General features: G+C 42.0%; 1 protein-coding gene across 1 annotated transcript in view; it reads right to left on the reverse strand.

The window, feature by feature from the left end:
• Window positions 1–10798: 10798 nt before the first annotated feature.
• The window catches only part of LOC124805301 (RNA-binding protein NOB1), a 58752-nt gene continuing 44817 nt past the window's right edge, over window positions 10799–24733 (reverse strand). The window contains exon 7 of the mRNA XM_047265814.1: window positions 10799–11037. Coding sequence (XP_047121770.1) covers window positions 10916–11037 — 122 coding nt within the window. The 3' untranslated portion in view covers window positions 10799–10915. The remainder of the gene's footprint in view (window positions 11038–24733) is intronic.

Below are 24733 nucleotides of genomic sequence, written 5' to 3' on the forward strand. Positions count from 1 at the left end.
TTGACACCTTGTTGGTTGAAGTGTCACCCAGCCCAAGGGTGACGTTGTCGATAGCTATGCTTTTGCACCATTACAGAGGAATGATGTAGGCTTCTTTGACCCAAATTTCAAACTTCTGCATCACAATGGAAGAAGATGACAGGGTTACAAAGAAAGAGAGAGAGAGAGAGAGAGAGAGAGAGAAAGAGAGAGAAATGAAATGAAATGTCGTGTGACGAGGGCCTCCCGTCGGGTAGACCGTTCGCCTGGTGCAAGTCTTTCGATTTGACGCCACTTCGGCGACTTGCGCGTCGATGGGGATGAAATGATGAGAATGAGAGAGAGAGAGAGAGAGAGAGAGAGAGAGAGAGAGAGAGAGAGAGAGAGTGTGTTTTCTTAAGGGATCAAACTGCAGAGGTCATCGGTCCCTAGACTTACACACTACTTAAACTAACCTATAACAAGAACACACACACACACACACACACACACACACACACACACACACACACACACCCAAGCCCGAGGGAGGACTCGAACCTCCGATGGGAGGGGTCATGAAGTCAGTGACATGGTGCCTCTAACTGCGCGGCCACAAAAAAATGGCCCTCTAATTTTGTTGTGCAGTGTCATTAAACATCATCCCATTTTTTGAGTCTCTTCCCAATGAGAAATACGGTAACCTGCTGAGGCAGGTATGCAGAGTATCTTGTACGACTGCCTGATCATGGAGTTGAGTGCTAACACCTTTCGAGGTGGTTATCCCCACTCCTCTAAGCAGTGGTTGGCAGAAGAACTGTTTATGTCTGTCGCAATTTAGTGAACGGGAAAAGTAGAAAATAATGTTTGTACCTTAGAATACTACTACAAAGACACTGGGCCAAATGGAAAGGCCCATATTCAGGGATATGACAGAAATGATCATTTAAAGCGAAAAAGTCTGGTAAACATGGACTCTAAAAGGCATACCTTAAGAGCTATGAGAATTTCTTTATCTCAAGAGTGATAGTTACCTTTGAGACTGGATGTGGTGAGTTGACATTAGGCAAGAATGTTTTAAGGCAACAAAGATGCCATTATCAACACCTCACTGAGTTTGAATGAGGTCATGTAATAGGGCTATGAGGAGCTGGATGTTGCTTCTACAATACTACAGAAACACTTCACAGGAATGTAGTCACTCTACATGATTACTGGTAGTGGTGGTAAGATCACAGAAAACTGGCCTCCAGGCACCCACGTGGCATTACAGAAAAGGAACACCATCGTGTTCAGCATGTGGCTCTGTCGCATTGTATTGCATCTGCAGCAGCAGTTGGCACCACAGTGACACAATGAACTGTCACAAATTGTTACTTCAAGGACAGATCTGAGGCACTGGCCTGTAGCATGCATTTGACTGACCCCAAACCACCACCATTTGCGACATCAGTGGTGTCAGGCAAGAGCTTATTGGAGGGCAGTTGAAGGTCTGTTGTGTTTTCTGATGAAAACTAATTCTGCCTTGCTGTGAGAGATGTTCATGTGTTGGTTAGAAAGAAGCCAGTTGAGGATCTGCACCCAGCTTGTCTGCATGCTAAACACACTGGACTTAAACCGTGAGTTATCGTCTGCGGTGCAATGTCACATGGCACAAGAAGTACTCTTGTGGTTATCCCATGCACCCAAAACACAAAATTTTATGTCAGTTTGGTGATTCAACATGCTGTGCTGCCATTCATTAACAGCATATGAGGGGTGTTTTCTAACAGGATAACGATTGCCCACAGACCACTGGTGTAACCCAACATGCTCTAAGGACTGTTGACATGTTGTATTGGCATGCTCGATCACCAGATCTGTCTCCAATAGAGCACAAATGGGACGTCATCGGATAACACCTCCAGCATCATCCACAAACAGCATTAACCATCAACATACGAGGTGCTATCCAAAATTTTTGGGACTGGTGCTGCCACCTGTTGAAAACCTTACCTTTGGACTGATCGTCACCATCATCCTCGAAGTAGTTCCCACCCGCACATACACATCGGTCCCAGCACTTCTGCCACTGGTCATATGTTTTCTGGAAGTCCTGTTCTTTGAGGGTGTTTATCACCGCCAGCGATGCTTCTTGAATCCTCTCTAGAGTGTTGAACCGACGGCCTTTTAACTTGAGTTTCGGTTTTGGGAATAGCATGAAGTTGCACGGTGCCAAATCTGGTGAGTATGGTACAACCGCCATGTTGTTTTTTGCCAAATAGGTTGTGGTGAGCAAGGACGTGTGACAGGGTGCGTTGTCATGATGCAGCAGCCAGTTCCCTTGACGCTAATGTTCGGGCCAACATTGCCGCACATGTTCACGGAGCCGTCTCAAAATGTCACAGTAGTACGTGGAATTCACTGTTTGGTTGGGTGGAACAAATTCTTTGTGCACAATTCCCTTAGTATCAAAGAAAATGATGATCATGCTCTTCACCTGTCTCACTTTTTTGGGTCTTGGAGAGCCCGAGCACTTCCACTGGGATGATTGTTGCTTTGTCTCTGGATCATAACCATAAATCCAGCTCTCATCGCCAGTGATAATCCGTGACAAGAACGTTGGATAATCAGATGCAGTGTGACGAAGGTCCGTGCACACTTCAACACGCTGTGCCTTCCAATTGGCAGTCAAAATCCTTGGCACAAGTTTTGCGGCGACACGATGCATGCCCAATTCATCCGTCAACATTCGTTGACATATCCTATAACCAATACCCACTTCATCCGCAAGGTCTTGAATGGTTCGATGTCAATCTGCATGAACCAATTGTTGAAGTTTGGCAACAATGTCTGGCATTCTGCGTCTATTGGTCCTTCCAATGTGAGCATCATCTTCGACGTCTGTACACCTGGCCCTGAACTGAGCATACCACTCAAACACATGTGTACGGCTCACGCTTTGTCCCCCAAACACTTGTTGAATCATTGCAAGGGTCTCTGTAGCACTTTTCCCGAGATTCGCATGGAATTTGATACACACGTGCTGTTGTAATTGCAGATCCTCATAAAATCGCCACACACCAAACACAGAGTATTATGGAAATCACTGTGGACACGCAACACGTCCCCCCAGCTGAATGCCACTCCACACACTGACTCAACAGATATGCAGCTCACGCCACCCAGCAGTACAAAGATCTGCTATTCCTACTTTCCAAATGGCAACACTAGTCCCGAAAATTTTGGATTCCACCTCATATTGACTGACCAAATATAACAGGCATGGAACTCCATCCCGAAACTGGCATATAGCACCTGTACAATGCAATGCATGTACATTTGCATTCAACATCTGATGATTACACAGATTATTAATGTATCAACATTTCACATTTGAAATTTATGTGTGATCTAGCAATGTTATCACTTAAACGTGTTACCCAGACAAATGAATTCCTGTAAGTTCATTGCTCAACACTAACTGTTTTTTTGCAGTGCAATTTTTTTTCTGTCAATGTACATAAGGGGTGATGACAAATTTCCGTTTGAACGTCGTACACTCCAGAATCAGTATGCCTATCAGGCATAATTGCTGTGAGCACTGAGGCTGTCAACGCCAAGAAAAGAATAACAGTACACTGTTCAGTTTGCAACGTTTGGTAATAATGCCACCATAGTTCACATTTCCACATTTAGTGCTGACATATTGGAAAGTCCCCCCCCCCATGAACCATGGACCTTGCCGTTGGTGGGGAGGCTTGCGTGCCTCAGCGATACAGATGGCCATACCGTAGGTGCAACCACAACGGAGGGGTATCTGTTGAGAGGCCAGACTAACGTGTGGTTCCTGAAGAGGGGCAGCAGCCTTTTCAGTAGTTGCAAGGGCAACAGTCTGGATGATTGACTGATCTGGCCTTGTAACAATAACCAAAACGACCTTGCTGGTACTGCGAACAGCTGAAAGCAAGAGGAAACTACGGCCGTAATTTTTCCCGAGGGCATGCAGCTTTACTGTATGATTACATGATGATGACGTCCTCTTGGGTAAAATATTCCGGAGGTAAAATAGTCCCCCATTCGGATCTCCGGGCGGGGACTACTCAAGAGGATGTCGTTATCAGGAGAAAGAAAACTGGCGTTATACGAATCGGAGCGTGGAATGTCAGATCACTTAATAGGGCAGGTAGGTTAGAAAATTTAAAAACGGAAATGGATAGGTTAAAGTTAGATATAGTGGGAATTAGTGAAGTTCGGTGGCAGGAGGAACAAGACTTCTGGTCAGGTGACTACAGGGTTATAAACACAAAATCAAATAGGGGTAATGCAGGAGTAGGCTTAATAATGAATAGGAAAATAGGAATGCGGGTAAGCTACTACAAACAGCATAGTGAACACATTATTGTGGCCAAGATACATACGAAGCCAAGTAGTACAAGTTTATATGCCAACTAGCTCTGCAGATGACGAAGAAATTGAAGAAATGTATGATGAAGTAAAAGAAATTATTCAGATAGTGAAGGCTGATGAAAATTTAATAGTCAGGGGTGACTGGAATTCGGTAGTAGGCAAAGGGAGAGAAGGAAACGTAGTAGGTGAATATGGATTGGGGCTAAGAAATGAAAGAGGAAGTCGCTTGGTAGAATTTTGCACAGAGCACAACTTAATCATAGTTAACACTTGGTTTAAGAATCATGAAAGAAGGTTGTATACATGGAAGAACCCTGGAGATACTAAAAGGTATCAGATAGATTATATAATGGTAAGACAGAGATTTAGGAACCAGGTTTTAAATTGTAAGACGCTTCCAGGGGCGGATGTGGACTCTGACCACAATCTATTGCTTATGACCTGTAGATTAAAACTGAAGAAACTGCAAAAAGGTGGGAATTTAAGGAGATGGGACCTGGATAACCTGAAAGAACCAGAGGTTGTACAGTGTTTCAGGGAGAGCATAAGGGAACAATTGACAGGAATGGGGGGAAAGAAATACAGTAGAAGAAGAATGGGTAGCTTTGAGGGATGAAGTAGTGAAGGCAGCAGAGGACCTAGCAGGTAAAAAGACGAGGGCTAGTAGAAAGCCTTGGGTAACAGAGGAAATATTGCATTTAATTGATGAAAGGAGAAAATATAAAAATGCAGTGAGTGAAGCAGGCAAAAAGGAATACAAACGTCTCAAAAATGAGATCGACAGGAAATGCAAAATGGCTAAGTAGGGATGGCTAGAGGACAAATGTAAGGATGTAGAGGCTTATCTCACTAGGGGTAAGATAGATACTGCCTACAGGAAAATTAAAGAGAACTTTGGAGATAAGAGAACTGCTTGTATGAACATCAAGAGCTCAGATGGAAACCCAGTTCTAAGCAAATAAGGGAAAGCAGAAAGGTGGATGGAGTATATAGAGGGTCTATACAAGGGCGATGTACTTGAGGACAACATTATGGAAATGGAAGAGGATGTAGATGAAGCTGAAATGGGAGATACGATACTGCGTGAAGAGTTTGACAGAGCACTGAAAGACCTAAGTCGAAACAAGGCCCCCGGAGTAGACAACATTCCATTGGAACTACTGACGGCCTTGGGAGAGCCAGTCCTGACAAAACTCTACCATCTGGTGAGCAAGATGTATGAAACAGGCGAAATACCCTCAGACTTCAAGAAGAATATAATAATTCCAATCCCAAAGAAAGCAGGTGTTGACAGATGTGAAAATTACCAAACGATCAGTTTAATAAGTCACAGCTGCAAAATACTAACATGAATTCTTTACAGACTAATGGAAAAACTAGTAGAAGCCGACCTCAGGGAAGATCAGTTTGGATTCCGTAGAAATACTGGAACACGTGAGGCAATACTGACCTTACGACTTGTCTTAGAAGAAAGATTAAGGAAAGGCAAACCTACGTTTCTAGCATTTGTAGACTTAGAGAAAGCTTTTGACAATGTTGACTGGAATACTCTCTTCCAAATTCTAAAGGTGGCAGGGGTAAAATACAGGGAGCGAAGGGCTATTTACAATTTGTACAGAAACCAGATGGCAGTTATAAGAGTCGAGGGACATGAAAGGGAAGCAGTTGTTGGGGAGGGAGTAAGACAGGGTTATAGCCTCTCCCCGATGTTATTCAATTTGTATATTGAGCAAGCAGTGAAGGAAACAAAAGAAAAATTCGGAGTAGGTATTAAAATCCATGGAGAAGAAATAAAAACTTTGAGGTTCGCCAATGACATTGTAATTCTGTCAGAGACATCAAAGGACTTGGAAGAGCAGTTGAATGGAATGGATAGCGTCTTGAAAGGAGGATATAAGATGAACATCAACAAAAGCAAAACGAGGGTAATGGAATGTAGTTGAATTAAGTCGGGTGATGCTGAGGGAATTAAATTAGGAAATGAGGCACTTTAAGTAGTAAAGGAGTTTTGCTATTTGGGGAGCAAAATAACTGATGATGGTCGTAGTAGAGAGGATATAAAATGTAGACTGGCAATGGCAAGGAAAGCGTTTCTGAAGAAGAGAAATTTGTTAACATCGAGTATAGATTTAAGTGTCAGGAAGTCATTTCTGAAAGTATTTGTATGGAGTGTAGGCATGTATGGAAGTGAAACATGGACGATAAATAGTTTAGACAAGAAGAGAATAGAAGCTTTCAAACTGTGGTGCTACAGAAGAATGCTGAAGATTATATGGGTAGATCACACAACTAATGAGGAGGTATTGAATAGAATTGGGGAGAAGAGGAGTTTGTGGCACAACTTGACCAGAAGAAGGGATCGGTTGGTAGGATATGTTCTGAGGCATCAAGGGATCACCAATTTAGTACTGGAAGGCAGCGTGGAGGGTAAAAATCGAAGAGGGAGACCAAGAGATGAATACACTAAGTAGATTCAGAAGGATGTAGGTTGCAGTAGGTACTGGGAGATGAAGAAGCTTGCACAGGATAGAGTAGCATGGAGAGCTGCATCAAACCAGTCTCAGGACTGAAGACCACAACAACAACAACAACATATTGGAAAGTAATGAATGCCATATGAATGCCCTTGCCTACACGTCAGCTATTATATATCTGCATTGGAGTAGCACTATATTGCATATACACTGCGGCAACACCCTCAGACGGAAACTTTTTGATCATCCCTTATATCATATAAACCTTGTCCCTGCCACATTCCTGCATGCTCCCACAAGCGGCACCATACCTTCCTCCTCCCGGCCCCAGCCACTTTCTTACCACCATCATGCAGAGATTGCCTCTCCCATCAAGCACAGTCACTGTATGCACTCCAGCCTCAGGTGCCAGAGACAGTGGTCGTGTGTGCATTTGTTTTCCACTTTGGAAGACGACTTCTTGGCCAAAAGCTCAAAAGTACACATTCTTTCTGTCGCGCCTTTTTGCAACTCACCATCTCCTCTACTTGGTGCGTAGCAATCTACCCTTTTCATAATGCTGTGAAACAAATCTCCTTTAGTGCGATCTCTTTGCTTTCCATATTTCGCGAGGTGGTAGTATGGACCAAAACAAGGAAAAAAATCCAGTAAACATGGGGTTCAAAGTGGCATACCTTAAGAGCTATGAGCATTTGTTCATCTTTACTAATATCAAACATATCTCTTCCACTGAACAAGTGCTCATAGCTCTTAATGAATGCATTTTAAGAGCCCACGTTTGCTAGACTTATTTCGAATGAACATTCCTGCCCTATTCCTGAATACTAACTATTCCTCCTGCGACACCCTGTATTATATGCAAAGATTTTGTAGGCTGCATCCTAAATTGAAAATAAAAAACTAAGTTTTAGTCTTAATGCTCTGGTGTGGACAACACCCTCATAATCATACGCATAATTCTTCGGTATGAACTGATTCGGCAGATTTTGCTGTGGGCCACTGGTGTAGATGAAGCCAGCAATTATTTCTCAAACTCCTATTATATTATATTCCCAGTGATGCCCAATCAAATGTGTGGTATTGTAATTTGCAAGATTGCTAAGACTTTTAAAAAATAATATTTAACAGAATTTTGGCATTTTGAAGCGAGTTTGATTTTGAGGAATGCAGATTTATTTCACACTTCATTGCATCCAAAACAGGACCCACAACATTTTTTAGTTTCTGTCAGCAGACACGATCTCTTGAACTGGGGAAAAACGTTTTCAGATATTTTTATTCATTAATGATGTCTCAACATCTCAGTTTGTATAAATGTGAATTTATGTATATACCAGTGACCTGCCCCAGCTTCGCATCGGTTGCACTAAGTATTTACAACCAGATGGGTGACTTGTGGGGTGGTGCAATATTTTTGTTCACACAGCAATGCGTACAATTACAATAAAACAAAAATCAGGGAACAAGGTTAGGTAACTGAATATTATCACTTTCATATAAATTAAACAATTTAAACTGAACATCCACATGCTGGCATACTGTAGTGCTTACAGGCGTAAGTGACTGCCCGACAGCAACCCACTAACAGTGTGAGTCGTGCATCAAAGGCCTCCACAGCCACTCATTTGTCGGTGTTGCAATCACATCTGCCCACACCAGGTATCAAAATCCCTATAACTGTCCCTGAGATCAGTGTGTACATACAGAAACAAGCAAGCAGGGAACTTCACTCTGTGTGTGTGTGTGTGTGTGTGTGTGTGTGTGTGTGTGTGTGTGTGAGAGAGAGAGAGAGAGAGAGAGAGAGAGAGAGAGAGAGAGAAGAATAAATCTACGGCATCTGAGTCATGGCAAGGCCAAGTGCCCGCTATGAGAATTTTATAGAAGGAAATGAAGAATCCAAGTAAATGTATGCTTTTTTAAAATAAAAATATGAATATGATAATTATACTGCTACCATTGGGAAATAACAGCAAATTTTATTTAAAATCCCTATCATAGCATTATACTGAGTCATGGGATAGTGATATGCACATATACAGATGGCAATAGTATCACATATACAAGCTATAAAAGGACTGTGCATTGGCAGAGCTGTCCTTTGTACACATGTGATTCATGTGAAAAGGTTTCCAATGTTGTTGTGGCCGCACGACAGGAATTGACAGACTTTGAATGCAGAATGGTAGTTGGCACTACATGCTTGGGACATTCCATTTTGGAAATCATTAGGGATCCACGGTGTCAAGGGTATGCAGAGAATACAACATTTCAGTCATTACCTTTGGACAATGTAGTGGCCGTTAACGACTTACAGCAGCAGTGTTTGAGCTGTCAGTGCTAACCGACAGGCGACAATGCATGAAACAACCACAGAAATCAATGTGGGATCTACAATTAATATATCCAATAGGTCAATGTGATGAAATTTAGCATTAATGGGCTACGGTAGCAGACAACCAATGTGAGAGCCTTTGCTAAAAGCACATCACCTGCAGTGCCCCTCCTGGGCTCGTGACCATACCAGTTAAACTGTAGGCAACTGGAAAACGTTGGCCAGGTCAGACGAGTCCTGATTTCAGCTGGCAAGAGCTGATGGGAGGATTCAAATATGGCACTGAACACACAAGACATGGACTCAAGTTGTCAACAAGGCACTGTGCAAGCTAGTGGTGACTCAATAATGGTGTGGGCTGGGTTTGGCTACTTGGAGACTATTTGCAGCCATTCATGGACTTCATGTTCCCAAACAATGATGGAAGTTTTATGGATGACAATGCACCATGTCAGAGGGCTACAACTGTTTGCAACTGGTTTGAAGAACATTCTGGACAATTTCAGCGAATGGTCACCCAGACTGTCTGATATGAATCCCATCGAACATTTATGGGAAATAACTGAGAGATCAGTTCATGCACAAAATCCTGCACCAGCTACTCTTTTACAATTAGGGATAGCTATAGAGGCAGCGTGACTCAATATTTCTGCAGGAAGCTTCCAATGACTTGACGGGCCCATGCCACTTCGAGCTGCGGCACTATGCCAGGCAAAAGGAGGTCCAACACAATATCAGGTGATATCACATGACTTTTGTTCAATAAGTGTGTTGCCCTTGAACCCATCAGCTTGTCCAGTCACAGCCAAGTGCAACACCATAAATCCAAGATCTCATGTTGGAGACAATTGGGTGTGGTAATGGTACTAGTTATAGGCAAATAGATGGCTATGATTGAACTGGAAAAATACCAATGACAGAATAGCCTTCACTTGTTAGATCTTGGAGAAGGTTATTCAGAAAGTAGAACTATTCTGCCAGAATCACCTGTCAGAAATGTGGCATACACAAATAAATGTGACATATGCAGAACGAAGACTACTGTTAAATAGCAGGAATGTTATATTGCAAGAAATGTATTTATCATAATATTAATAGGACTAAAATTATTGTAACAATTATTCTCATAACTGTATTCTTCTTTTTCTTCTTCTTCTTCTTATTGTTGTTGTTGTTGTTGTTATAAACATCAGTAACAGTACAGTCACTCATTTCCTATGCAAAGTGAAATGTTAACTGTAAAAGTGTCTCTCAAAACATCTGCTCAATATAGAAGAGGTACTGAAAGCCTGTATCTTGACAGGCAAAATAAAGAAATACAACATTTCTTATCATCCCGTAACTCTGATTTTTTCTGTAGATAAAATGTAACATCCTGTCTTTGTTAAGTTCTTAACAGAGTATAATGCATAGTAACCAAATTTTGAATTACTGAATGGCTTACTGGAATGTTATCTGGACATTTGTAGAAAACAGTTTGAAACATGTTTACATGGTTAATCACCTGATGAACATTTTATGTTTGGTGATGTTATCACATGTACATTTCATACACCAACATATATAAATTATATAACTTAATATTATTCATCATGGTTGCATATCACCAAACGACACTAATTTAAAGTCAAGAGATACACTGACAATTATTCCTGTTGTTTTTAATAAACAAAAACAGTTTATACACTGAGTGCTCAGCCAAACTTAGTAAGTAACACATATTTAGAAATGACACAAGAAACACAATGCAAGTTATAAATCACTATTTCCTTCGTTTTGGTTTATTAACTTCACTCCTTCTGAAGTAATTCTTCAAATTCCCATTTCTGATTCCTAGCACAGCTGATTTGGAAGTTATGTCACGCATAACAAAAGGCGAATAGCCTGAAAAATAAAATATAATTAGTTTATATGAAAAATGCACAAATGAAATAATGCTCTAGCATGTCTTACCACACTGTTTCAAATGAACAGTGTGCTTACAAAGCTGTAATATTTGAGAAAAAAATGAATTTTAGCAAAAATACTATTTCATTTGTACAACTCTGAAGCATTTGCTCACACATGAGATGGTCAAGACAGGAACTGCAGAATTAACATTTCTCAAGTGTGATATTCATAATGTTAGGTAAGGAAGTTTGATTGATATTACAGTTGCTGAAATAATGATTCTTTTAAAAACAAATGTTATTGTTGTGCCATTTTGATAGAACACATTTTCTAAAACTGCTATGTTAGTCTCTGGGAAGAGCTTGATATGACAAGGATTAAAATAAAAGTAGAGCAACTATATGACACAACACACTTATTTCTGCCTTTTACATGCCTTTAAAAATACAATTAGACAGTATAGCTAATCGTCACTCATCTTCCGGATAATTTCAAGTACTGCCAACGGAGGCCAACTGAGGAGGCAAAGGCTGTTGCACTCTCCATTCAAAAGAGGACATGGCGAATTTCCGGAGAATTTCAAGTACTGTCGACAGAGGCCAAGTGAGAAGACAAAGGCTCGGTTCAAAAGAGGACGTACAAATTATGACAGTCAAAAATTAGTAGATATTTGCGCATCCGTGGAAATATCTTCACAAGGTGCATACAGAGGTACTATCATCATACCTTGGCTAAGGATCTGGTGGCAAACTCAAAAAATTCTAGTCCTGTGTAAAATCACTAAGGGGGTCTAAGTCTTCCATCTAGTCTCTTGTTGACCAGTCTGGTTTGGCAGCAGAAGACAGCAAAAGGAAGCCAAAGTTTTAAATTCCATATATAAGAAATCATTCATACTGGAGAATCATACAAATGTACCATTGTTTGACCACTGCACAGAGCCCCGTATGGATGACATAGTAATAAGCATCCCTGGTCTAGAGAAACAACTGAAGAGATGGAAACAAAGTCGGCAGGTCCAGATGGAATCCCAGTTCGGTTTTACAAAGAATACTCTACATCACTGGCCCCTTACTAGGCTAGCATTTATCGCACTCTCTTGACCAGTGCAGAGTGCCAAGTGACTGGAAATAAGCACTGGTGGTTCCTGTATATAAGACAGGTGAAAGAACAGACCCACAAAATTACAGGTCAATATCCTTAACATCAGTTTGCTGCAGAACTCTACAGCGTATTCTGTGTTTGAATATAACAAATTTCCGTGAGACTAAAAAACTTATGTCCACAAATCAGCATGGCTTTAGAAAGCATCACTCGTACAAAACCCAGCTTGCTCTTTTCTCATGTGATAAAATGCAAACTACTGATGAAGGGCAACAGCCAGATTCCATATTTCTAGATTTTTGAAAAGCATTTGACACGGTGTGCCACTGCAGACTGTTAATGAAGGTAAGTGGATATGGACTAGGCTGCCAGACATGTGACTGGCTTGAAGACCTCGGTGGTAAGTGTTCATCAGGAGTGGCCCAGGGAAGTGTCACAGGATTGCTGCTATTTTGTACATATGAGGGTTGTAACTTAAATAGTGGCAACTATTTGTTCACAGCCGATACAAAAGAGTTACATGTTTGCACCTGTTGCCGTCCTTCAAAGTAGTCACCAGCGTTGTGTAGAACCCGCTGCCAGCGATGTGGAAGGCATAGTATACCGTTAGCAGAGCCTGTTCTGTTGATGGTGCGAACGGAGTGGTCTAAAGTTATGGTGATTCTCATGTACAACTGTGATGGTGTTATCCTAACGCACTACATTCCTCCGCAGACCGTCAATGCACAGTATTACTGTTCGTTTTTGGAGCATCACCTGTGACCAGCTTTGCGAAAGGAGTGGTGACACTTTCTGCACAACCTACCATAATTTTCCACAACAATGTGCGGGCGCATACAGCGCAAGCAGTGGCTGCTCTGTTCGGTCGATGAGACTGCGAAGTACTGTACCATCCACCATACTCCCCGGACTTAAGTCCTTGTGACTTTGATTTGATTACAAAGATGAAGGAACCACTTCGTGGCATTCGCTTCAGAACTGTTCCAGAAATTCGACAGGCAGTAGACTGCTTCATTCGCACCATCAACAGAACAGGCTCTGCTAACGGTATACTACACCTTCCACATCACTGGCAACAGGTTTTACACAACACTGGTGACTACTTTGAAGGACAGTGACAGATGCAAACATGTAACTCTTTAGTATCAGTTGTGAATAAATATTTGCCACTATTTAAGTTCCAACCCTCAAACATAAATGAAGTGGCAGACAGGGTGGGCAACAATCTGCAGAAGTTCACTGGTGATGCTGCGGTGTGCTGGAAGGTACTCAAGATAAGTGACTGTAGGTTGATTCATGATGACCAGACAAAATTTCCAGTTGGTGTGATGAATGGCAGTTGTTGTTGTTGTGGTCTTCGGTCCTGGGACTGGTTTGCTGCAGCTCTCCATGCTACTCTATCCTGTGCAAGCTTCTTCATCTCCCAGTACCTACTGCAACCTACATCCTTTTGAATCTGCTTAGTGTATTCATCTCTTGGTCTCCCTCTATGATTTTTTCCCTCCAGTACTAAACTGGTGATCCCTTGATGCCTCAGAACATGTCCTACCAACCGATCCCTTCTTCTGGTCAAGTTGTGCCACAAACTCCTCTACTCCTCAATTCTATTCAATACCTCCTCATTAGTTGTGTGATCTACCCATATAATGTTCAGCATTCTTCTGTAGCACCACAGTTCGAAAGCTTCTATTCTCTTCTGTCTAAACTATTTATCGTCCATGTTTCACTTCCATACAAGGCTACACTCCATACAAATACTTTCAGCAACGACTTCCTGACACTTAAATCTATACTCGATGTTAACAAATTTCTCTTCTTCAGAAACGCTTTCCTTGCCATTGCCATTCTACATTTTATATCCTCTCTACTTCGACCATCATCAGTTATTTTGCTCCCCAAATAGCAAAACTCCTTTACTACTTTAAGTGTCTCATTTCCTAATCTAATTCACTCAGCATCACCCGACTTAATTCGACTACGTTCCATTATCTGTGTTTTGCTTTTGTTGATGTTCATCTTATACCCTCCTTTCAAGACACTGTCCATTCCGTTCAACTGCTCTTCCAAGTCCCTTGCTGTCTCTGACAGAATTACAATGTCATCGGCGAACCTCAGAGTTTTTATTTCTTCTCCATAGATTTTAATACCTACTCCAAACTTTTCTTTTGTCTCCTTTACTGCTTGCTCAATATACAGATTGAATAACATCGGGGAGAGGCTACAACCCTGTCTCACTCCCTTCCGAACCACGGCTTCCCTTTCATGTCACTCTACTCTTATACCTGCCATCTGGTTTCTGTACAAATTGTAAATAGCCTTTCGCTCCCTGTATTTTACCCCTGCCAACTTCAGAATTTGAAAGAGAGTATTCCAGTCAACATTGTCAAAAGCTTTCTCTAAGTCTACAAATGCTAGACACGAAGGTTTGAGTTTCCTTAATCTTTCTTCTACGATAAGTTGTAGGGTCAGTATTGCCTCACGTGTTCCAACATTTCTATGGAATCCAAACTGATCTTTCCCGAGGTTGGCTTCTACCAGTTTTTCCATTAGTCTGTAAAGAATTTGTGTTAGTATTTTGCAGCTGTGACTTATTAAACTGATAGTTTGGTAATTTTCACATCTGTCAACACCTGCTTTCTTTGGGATTGGAATTATTATATTCTTCTTGAAGTCTGAGGGTTCGCCTGTCTCATACATCTTGCTCACCAGATGGTAGAGTTTTGTCAGGACTGGCTCTCCCAAGGTTGTCAGTAGTTCTATGGAATGTTGTCTACTCCCGGGGCCTTGCTTCGACTTAGGTTATTCAGTGCTCTCTCAAACTCTTCACGAAGTATCATATCTCCCGTTTCATCTTCATCTACCTCCTCTTCCATTTCCATAATGTTGTCCTCAAGAACATCGCCCTTGTATAGACCCTCTATATACTCCATCCATCTTTCTGCTTTCCCTTCTTTGCTTAGAACTGGGTTTCCATCTGAGCTCTTGATATTCATACAAGTGGTTCTCTTTTCTCCAAAGTTCTCTTTAATTTTCCTGTAGGCAGTATCTATCTTACCCCTAGTGATATGTGCCTATACATCCTTACATTTGTCACCATCACTGCTTAGCCATTTTGCACTTCCTGTCGATCTCATTTTTGAGACGTTTGTATCCTTTTTGCCTGCTTCACTTACTGCATTTTTGTATTTTCTCCTTTCATCAATTAAATTCAATATCTCTTCTGTTACCCAAGGATTTCTACCAGCCCTCGTCTTTTTACCTACTTGATCCTCTGCTGCCTTCACTATTTCATTCCCCAAAGCTAGCCATTCTTCTTCTACTGTATTTCTTCCTCCCATTCCTGTGAATTGTTCCCTTATGCTCTCCCTGAAACTCTGTAGAACCTCTGGTTCTCCAGATCCCATCTCCTTAAATTCTCACCTTTTGCAGTTTCTTCAGTTTTAATCTACAGTTCATAAAGAATAGATTGTGGTCAGAGTCCACATCTGCCCCTGGAAATGGCTTACAATTTAAAATCTGGTTCCTAAATCTCTGTCTTACCATTATATAATCTATCTGAAACCTTCTAGTATCTCCAGGGTTCTTCCATGTATACAACCTTCTTTCGTGATTCTTGAACCAAGTGTTAGCTATGATTAAGTTATGCTCTGTGCAAAATTCTACGAGGCGGCTTCCTCTTGCATTTCTTAGCCCCAATCAATGAATGGCAGCTGGCTCTTAATGTAAATATCTAGACGTAATGCTGTGAAGCAATATGATGGAACGAGCATGTGAGGGTTGTGGCAGAGAAGGCAAATGGTCAACTTCAGTTTATTGGGAGCATTTTAGGAAAGTGTAGTTCATCTGTAAAGGAGACCACATACAGGACACTAGTGTGATCTATTCTTGAGCACTGCTCGAGTGTTTGGGACCCGCACCAGGTCGAATTGAAAGAAGACATCAAAGCAATTCAGAGGCAAACTGCTAGATTTGTTACTGGTAGGTTCGATCAGCATGCAAGTGTTACGGATATTCTTTGGGAGCTCAATTGGGAATCCCTGGAGGGAAGAAGAGATTCATTTCAAAGAGCACTACTGAGAAAGTTTAGAGAATTAGCATTTGAAGCAGACTGCAGAACGACCTTATTGCCACCAGCATACATTTTGTTTAGGGACCATGAAGATAAGATACAAGAAATTACGTTTTTTGTCATCAGTCTTCTGACTGGTTTGATGTGGCCCACCACAAATTCCTCTCCTGTGCTAACCTCTTCATCTCAGAGTAGCACTTGTAACCTATGTCCTCAATTATTTGCTGGGTGTATTCCAATCTCTGTCTTTCTCTACAGCTCCCTCTAGTACCATGGAAGTCATTCCCTCATGTCTTAACAGATGTCTTATCATCCTGTCCCTTCTCCTTATCAGTGTTTTCCACATATTTCTTTCTTCTCCGATTCTGCATAGAACCTCCTCATTCCTTACTTTATCAGTCCACATAATTTTCAACATTCGTCTGTAGCATCACATCTCAAATGCTTCGATTATCTTCTGTTCTGGTTTCCCCACAGTCCATGTTTCACTACCAAACAATGCTGTACTCAAGATGTACATTCTCAGAAATTTCTTCCTCAAATTAAGGCTTATATTTGGTATTAGTAGACTTCTTTTGGCGAGGAATGTCTTTTTTGCCATAGCTGTTCTGCTTTTGTCCTTCTTGCTCCGTCCATCATTGGTTATTTTACTGCCTCGGCAGCAAAATTCCGTAACTTCATCTACTTCGTGATCATCAATCCTGATGTTAAGTTTCTTGCTGTTCTCATTTCTACTACTTCTCATTACTTTCATCTTTCTTCGATTTACTCAGTCCATACTGTGTACTCATTAGACTGTTCATCCCATTCAGCAGATCATGTAATTCTTCTTCACTTTCACTCAGGATAGCAATGTCATCAGCAAATTGTATCACTGATATCCCTTCACCTTGAATTTTAATTCCACTCCTGAACTTTTCTTTTATTTCCATCATTGCTTCCTCACTATACAGAATGAACAGTAGGGGTAAAAGGCTACATCCTTGTCTTACACCCTTTTTAATACGAGCACTTTGTTCTTGGTCTTCACTCTTATTATTCCCTCTTGGCTGTTGTACGTACTGTGTATGACCCATCTCTCCCTATAGCTTACCCCTACTTTTTTCAGGATTACGAACATCTTGCACCATTTTAAATTGTCGAACGCTTTTTCAAGGTCAACAAATCCTATGAATGTGTCTTGATTTTTTTTAGTCTTGCTTCCATTACTAACCCCAATGTCAGAATTGCCTTTTTTGTGCCTTTACTTTTCCTAAAGCCAAACTGATCAACAACTAGCACATCCTCAATTTTCTTTTCCATTCTCCTGTATATTATTCTTGTAAGCAACTTGGATGCATGAGCTGTTCAGCTGATTGTGAGATAATTCTCGCACTTGTCAGCTCTTGTTGTCTTCAGAATTGTGTGGATGATGCTTTTCCGAAAGTCAGATGGTATGTCGCCAGACTCATACATTCTACGTACCAATGTGAATAGTCGTTTTGTTGCCACTTCCCCCAATGATTTTACAAATTCTAATGGAATGTTATCTATCCCTTCTGCCTTATTTGACCTTATGTCCTCCAAAGCTCTTTTAAATCCTGATTCTAATACTGGATCCCCTATCTATTCTAAATCGACTCCTGTTTCTTCTTCTATCATATCAGACAAATCTTCCTCCTCGTAGAGGCTTTTAATGTATTCTTTCCATCTATCTGCTCTCTCCTCTGCATTTAAAAGTGGAATTCTCATCGCACTCTTAATGTTACCACCCTCGCTTTTAATGTCACTGAAGGCTGTTTAGACTTTCCTGTCCGTCCTTCCGACAATCATTTCTTTTTCGATGTCTTCACATTTTTCCTGCAGCCATTTCATCTTAGCTTCTCTGCATTTCCTATTTATTTCATTCCTCAGCGACTTGTATTTCTGTATTCCTGAGTTTCCCAGAATATTTTTGTACTTCCTCCTTTCATCAATCAATTGAAGTATTTCTTCTGTTACCCGTGGTTTCTTTGCAGTTACCTTCTTTGTACCTATGCTTTCCTTCCCAGCTCTGTGATGGCTCTTTTTAGAGAGAGATATCCTTTCCTCTTCAACTGTACCACCTACTGAGCTATTTCTTATTGCTGTATCTATAGCATTAGAGAACTTCAAGTGTATCTCGTCATTCCTTAGTACTTCTGTATCCCACTTCGTGTACTGATTCTTCCTGACTAATGTCTTAAACTTCAGCCTATTCTTCATCACTATTATATTGTGGGCTCATATGGAGACATATAGACAGCCATTTTTCCCTCACTCTGTCTGCAAGTGGAACAGGAAACGAAACAACTATTTGTGGTACAGGGTACCCTCTGCCATGCACCCTATGGTGGCTTGTGGAGTATGTACGTATATGTAAGCACACACAAAAACAGAAAGAAAACACATGCTAGTTTCTGCAGCTGTTTGTTTCTATGCCAGGTAGGAAAGAGGACTCAGTTAGGGAAGGTTGGGAAGGAAGGGCAGATCATTCAGACTCCAGGTTGATAGGGGCTTGCAGTGAGGACACGGGAGACGGCTTTCCAGCCTTATCCGACATACACATTTTTACTAAAATGTAGACTTTCACGGCTGGAAATACGTCCATTATAATTATCTGGGCTGTTATGCCGTGGTCAGTTGATGAATTCTGTGTCGATTCCCAACGTTTCGTCTCTGACTGCAGGAGACATCTTCAAGGGAGTCCGTAGCTCGATGGAAGGTCCCACACACCCACTGGCTCGCTACTGACTGCCGCTAAATTCCATGTCCGTGCGCTCCCACGCCGCGGCGTGATGTCACGTGTTTTGAAAACGTCAGTGCAATTGGCCGCTGTCCGTCGCCATCAATTGCCATTGCCATCACCCAGTAGTGGACGGGTGGTACACATCTTCTTTAAGACCGGCATCCATACACTGTTTAATTTCAAGCCCTCCTCCTTTCGGTTGAAATTATTTGGGTGTTTAGTGATTTCGATTGCCTCCCTGTAGAGCCTTTTGTAATATCCGCTTGTGGCTGCTAGTACGTGCGTCTCCTCGAAACGAATATTGTGGTTCCCTGGCTGGAAAGCGTGCTCCGCAACAGCTGACTGTTTCGTTTCTCCTCTTCTACAATTTCCCTTGTGCTCTTCCAAACGTTTAGAAACAGTTCTTTTAGTGGTACCCACATAAACATCACCACAGCTGCATGGGATCCTATACACTCCAGCTTTTTCCAATGGTTTGCGAGCGTCCCTGGCAGGCTTAAGGTATTCCTGTATCTTCCTGGTGGGCTTGTAAATTATGGTAATATTCCGCTTCGACAAGATCCTCCCTATTCTTTTCGTTACATTTTTAACAAACGGCAGGAAAACCTTAGATTTTGCAGTAGCCTGTACGTCAGTATGATTTCTCCGTGGCTGCCTCAACGCACGTTTTATTTCGGCGGACGAATATCCGTTCTGCATTAGTGCATTGTGGAGACGTTCCATCTAAGTGTCAAGCAACTCAGGTTCACAAATATTTCTAGTTCTGTCCGCTAATGTCTTGATAACACCCCACTTCTGTTGTGGGTGTTGGTTCGAATCCCGGTGCAAATAATGGTCCGTGTGCATGGGTTTGCGGTATACTGAGTGGCCCAAAGTACCACTTTTGTTTCTAAAAACAAGCACGTCTAGGAAATGTAATTTGCTGTCTACCTCCTCCTCCATTGTAAACTGAATTCTCGAGTTTATACAGTTCAGATGTTCGTGGAACCGGCTTAGTTCCTCCCTACCATGTCTCCACAGCACAAACGTGCCATCCACGTATCGGAACCATACATTTGGTTTTTTGCTGGCAGTACCTAAGGCCTGTTCTTCGAATTTCTCCATAAAGAAGTTTGCAATTACGGGATTTAGGGGGCTTCCCATAGCCACGCCATCCATTTGCTCATAAAACTGTTCATTCCACTTGAAGTATGTGGTCGTCAAACAACACTTAAACAGTTCTGAAATATCGGCAGGAAAAATTCGATCCAGCTGTTCCAATACATCATTAAGTGGAACCATGGTAAACAGCGATACCACATCGAATCTGACCAATATGTCCTCCGGCTAGACCACTATGCCATTCAATCTGCTGATAAAATGTGTCGAATTCTTTAGGTAAAGAGTCCAAACGGCCCACATGTGGTTTTAACAGCGTAGTCAAAAACTTGGCTAATGAGTAGGTGGGCAAACCAATGGCACTTAGTATCGGTCTTAACGGCACATTTTCTTTATGAATTTTGTGCAATCCATAAAGCCTCAGTGGTAGCGCAACCGAATTGCAGAGACCTTTCTGTACACTCTCTTCAATGGAGGACTTTTTTATTAACCGCGACACAGTTCTGAGAACGTTGTTAGTGGGGTCCTTATTCAGCTTCCTATATGCTTGCGGATCCAGTAGATCAGTAATTTTACTCTGATAGTCAGCCACATCCATAACCACCGTTGCGCTTCCTTTGTCTGCTGGGAGAACCAAAATACTATCGTCGTCATTCAGGTGTTTTAAAGCTCTTCTCTCACCCACAGTTATATTACTTTTCGGCAGTTTTGCATTGGCTAATATTCTCACTGTTTCTATATGGATTTCTTCAGGTGTTACAGAATCCACACTGCGAATTCCTGCTTCACACTGACTATAATTTCTCCCATGGGCACAAAACGCGGACTAACAGCAAAATTTCCTCCCTTGGCAAGCACAGATGTCTCATCGTCAGATAACGAATGTTTGGACAAATTGATAACGGTCCGGGAAACGTCTAAATGCCGAACAGTCTGATTAGGTAGCAAATTATCAAACTTCTTCTTCTGTCTACTAAGACGTTGTCAACATACGCTTCCCCATGGTATCATGCAGTTGTCTATCAATTTTATCCCAGTCACCGCTGCACAGTTTATTACTGATCGTAATATGGAGAGACATTAACTTACAGTTTGTGCTTGCCAAGTCCCGTCGGGTCTGCTGAATGCGCTCTCGTAGTAAGGCCTCCTCAGTCTGTTTGAAAATGCGTTGTGCCTTTCCCGAATAGAATTGCACTGACGTTTTCAAAACACGTGATGACACGCCACGCCACGGGAGCGCGCGGACACGGAATTTAGCGACAGTCAGTAGTGAGCCAGTGGGCGTGTTGGACCTTCCATCGAGCTACGGACCCCCTTGAAGATGTCTCCCGCAGTCGGAGACGAAACGTTGGGAATCGACACAGAATTCATCAACTGACCACGGCATAACAGCCCGGTTAATTATAATGGACATACACATTTTTCCTCTCTGAGGAATGAACTAACAATTCCTAAAGTTGGTGCAGTTTATTCTACTTTTGCGTGTATCAGCAGCACTGGGAATCTTGTCTGGCAAGTTATTCCTGTCTCATGGTAATTTTACAATTTTTAAAGTGTTCTTTATACTGCACTGTTATTAGTTCTCTCATAGTTCTATTTCCAAAATGGAAATCAACAATAATAGAGGGGTCAAATTTCTTATGAAGAGATCAATATTACTGTCCCAATTCATTTTCTTAAAAACAAAACTACTGGTCAAATTATGGAACCATGGTCAATAAACAGCAGTGCAATAAAACAGTAAGGTAGCAAGAGTTGTTGGGGGCAAATTTCATTCCATGGACATTTATACTGATACACTGGAGTATCACAGAAATATTCAATATTTTTCAGAATGGTCAATAAAGTTCCCAAAGATCTGTTATAAAAGTCCATTAAGGCATCAGTTACTACATAAATGACATCTGCACCAAACCCCTGAAGTCACGACATGTACTGCCTAAGGGTTTTCTACCACTGAAATTTTCCTTCTGTGATGCACGGAGTTAGGACTGCAAGAAGTGCCATAACAACTTGTATGTACTGCAAACATAGCCTCCAACTGACAGTCAGCAGTTTCCATCTTCTAACACAAAGAAGCTGTTGAGTGGTAATCAATGCTCAACCAATATAGGCATGAAGTACCACTTTGATACGACTGTAAAGGAAATGACACTCTCCTCTTTATAAGTCTGCTTCTGCTGCTGCTATTAAGATGTAAACAGTGTCAATATCATAGTACTGGGTGTCACTGTAATTGCCTGTGGAATGAAGTATGCACATGAGAGCACATAATCTTACTTAAGAAAACACTCATAATGAGAACTAACCAATCTAATAATTGTAAATACTTCAGGAGTGAGGAGGATCACTCACTGAAAAGCAAAGAAAACTTGCTGGCTTTCAGAATAATCCTTTTTTGAGCCAGAGTACAAATACACACAGAAAACCAACCAACCAACACCCCCCCCTTCCCCCCCCACACGCGCGCGCGCGCGCGCGCGCGCGCACGCACACACACACACACACACACACACACACACACACACACACACACACACCAGTATGGTACAAGCTGGACAAATAATGCCAGTGCTGCATTTTGGCAAATTTACGAGGAGGTTGTGTCCAGTGCAGTAGATAGAGGGGGAGAGAGAGAGATGGGACACAGGGAGGAGGGGTGGGTGGCTAGTGGCTTGAAGGGGGGTAGCCAGTCTGCCAGCCAGGAATATGGAAGAGAGGGGTTTGGCAGGTGCAAGCACTAGGCACATACACAATTGTCAGAGCTGGTGGGAAGTGGCGCACACTGAAGGTGATGCCAGGACATGAATTGTGAACGGGTGGAAGATGGAGGAAGGAGGAAACAGTTATGTGGAGGGTGCGGGGATAGTGGGTTACTAGGGACTGAGGCCAGGATTAGTGAAGGACGTATTGCAAGGATAACTCCCATTGCGTACTACAGAAAAGCTGGTGGTAGGGGGATCTAGATGGCCTGGGTTGTGAAGCAGCCATTGAAACAGGACATGTTATGCTCAGCTGCATGTAGTCCCACGAGTTAGTTAACTTTGTTCCTGGCACCAGTTCAGCAGAGTCATTTCTTGTAAACAACTGGTTTGTAGTCATAATGACATAAAAGCTGTGCAGTGCTTACAGCACAGGTGGCCCGGCCTCTGTAGAGATACAGTAAATCTGTGAAAAAGAGTGGAGTAGGACTGTTGGTTGGGTGGATTTGGCAGGTCTTCCACCAAGCAGCCATGTCATATACCAACTCTGCTGCAAACACTGCACAACTTTTTATGTTGGTATGACTACCAACCAGCTGTCCACCAGGACGAATGGCCACTGCCAAACTGTTGCCCAGAACAAAGCTGATCCCCCCTCCTACCAATCGTACAACATGCAGCTGAGCATAACAACCTCTATTTCAATGACTACTTCACAATCTGGGCCATCTGTATCCTTCCCTCTACCACCAGCTTCTCTGAATTATGCAGATGAGAGTTATCTTTTCAACACATCCTTCACTCCCACAATCATTCTGGCCTCTATCTCCAGTAACCCACTGCTTCCACAGCCTCCACCCAACAGTTTCCACCTCTGTGTTCTCCATCCCCCAGCAATCCACAACATCATGTCACCTTCTCTGTCATGCCTAGCCTGTGCACCTGCCGCCCATCTCTCCCACATTCCTAGCTGGCAAACCAGATGCCTTCATCCTGTTGGATGTGAGATTTTTTGTTTTCCTCTCATAGAACGTCTCTCAGATATTCAGATAATTTGGAGTCTCTTCTGAGTCATCCTTAGAGTTGCTGAAACTACATGCTATGAAATAACAGTTCAGTTCTACTCTGTTTCTCCTCCAATGTAAGAGAAAGGCATTTACTTTTCCAAATGCATTTTTTCAAAATGGAAACTGATGCAACACAGTTAATTTTTTGTTTTCAGTACAACATGCAGCAGTATGATTTTTCCGAACATACTGATCTGGAGAGTAGTCTTGCATGGAAGGGAAATGTGGATGACAAACACTTCAGCTAAGAAGAGAATAGAAGCGTCTGAAGGGTGGTGCTACAGAAGAATGCTGAAGATTAGATGGGTCAATTTATTAAGAAATTTCACTTTAAGTGAATTGACAAAGCATTACCTACAGAAATATGTCATAAATAATGTGAATAAAACGAAAGATTATTCTATAATTGGTATTGCTCCAGTTCAAAATTTATTTATTTTTGAAAGAAATGGTTCAAATGGCTCTGAGCAATATGGGACTTAACTTCTGAGGTCATCAGTCCCCTAGAGCTTAGAACTACTTAAACCTAACTAACCTAAGGACATCACACACACATCCATGACTGAGCCAGGATTCGAACCTGCAACTGTAGCGGTGGCGTGGTTATAGACTGTAGCGCCTAGAACTGCTCGGCCACCCTGGCCAGCTGAAAGAAATGGTTATGGTTTAAAAAAAGGGGTCAATTGGCCTAAATAAGATAAAAAAAAAAGGTGGCATGGTGGTCTCAGTACCAAGTCAATTCCAGTATTAGCTCTGAATCTTCCACTTAACCCTGTGGTGCACGAATTTCACTGCAGTGGACAACTTTTAATGGTAAATTCTCTGACGGTTTCAGTGAGTCACGAGGCTGCAAATGCATGCAGGACACAACACCAGTTGGGAGTGACCACTGCAGGGAACTGTGTGC

This window comes from Schistocerca piceifrons, chromosome 7 (genome assembly GCF_021461385.2).
Source record: "Schistocerca piceifrons isolate TAMUIC-IGC-003096 chromosome 7, iqSchPice1.1, whole genome shotgun sequence".
Classification (NCBI taxonomy): domain Eukaryota; kingdom Metazoa; phylum Arthropoda; class Insecta; order Orthoptera; family Acrididae; genus Schistocerca; species Schistocerca piceifrons.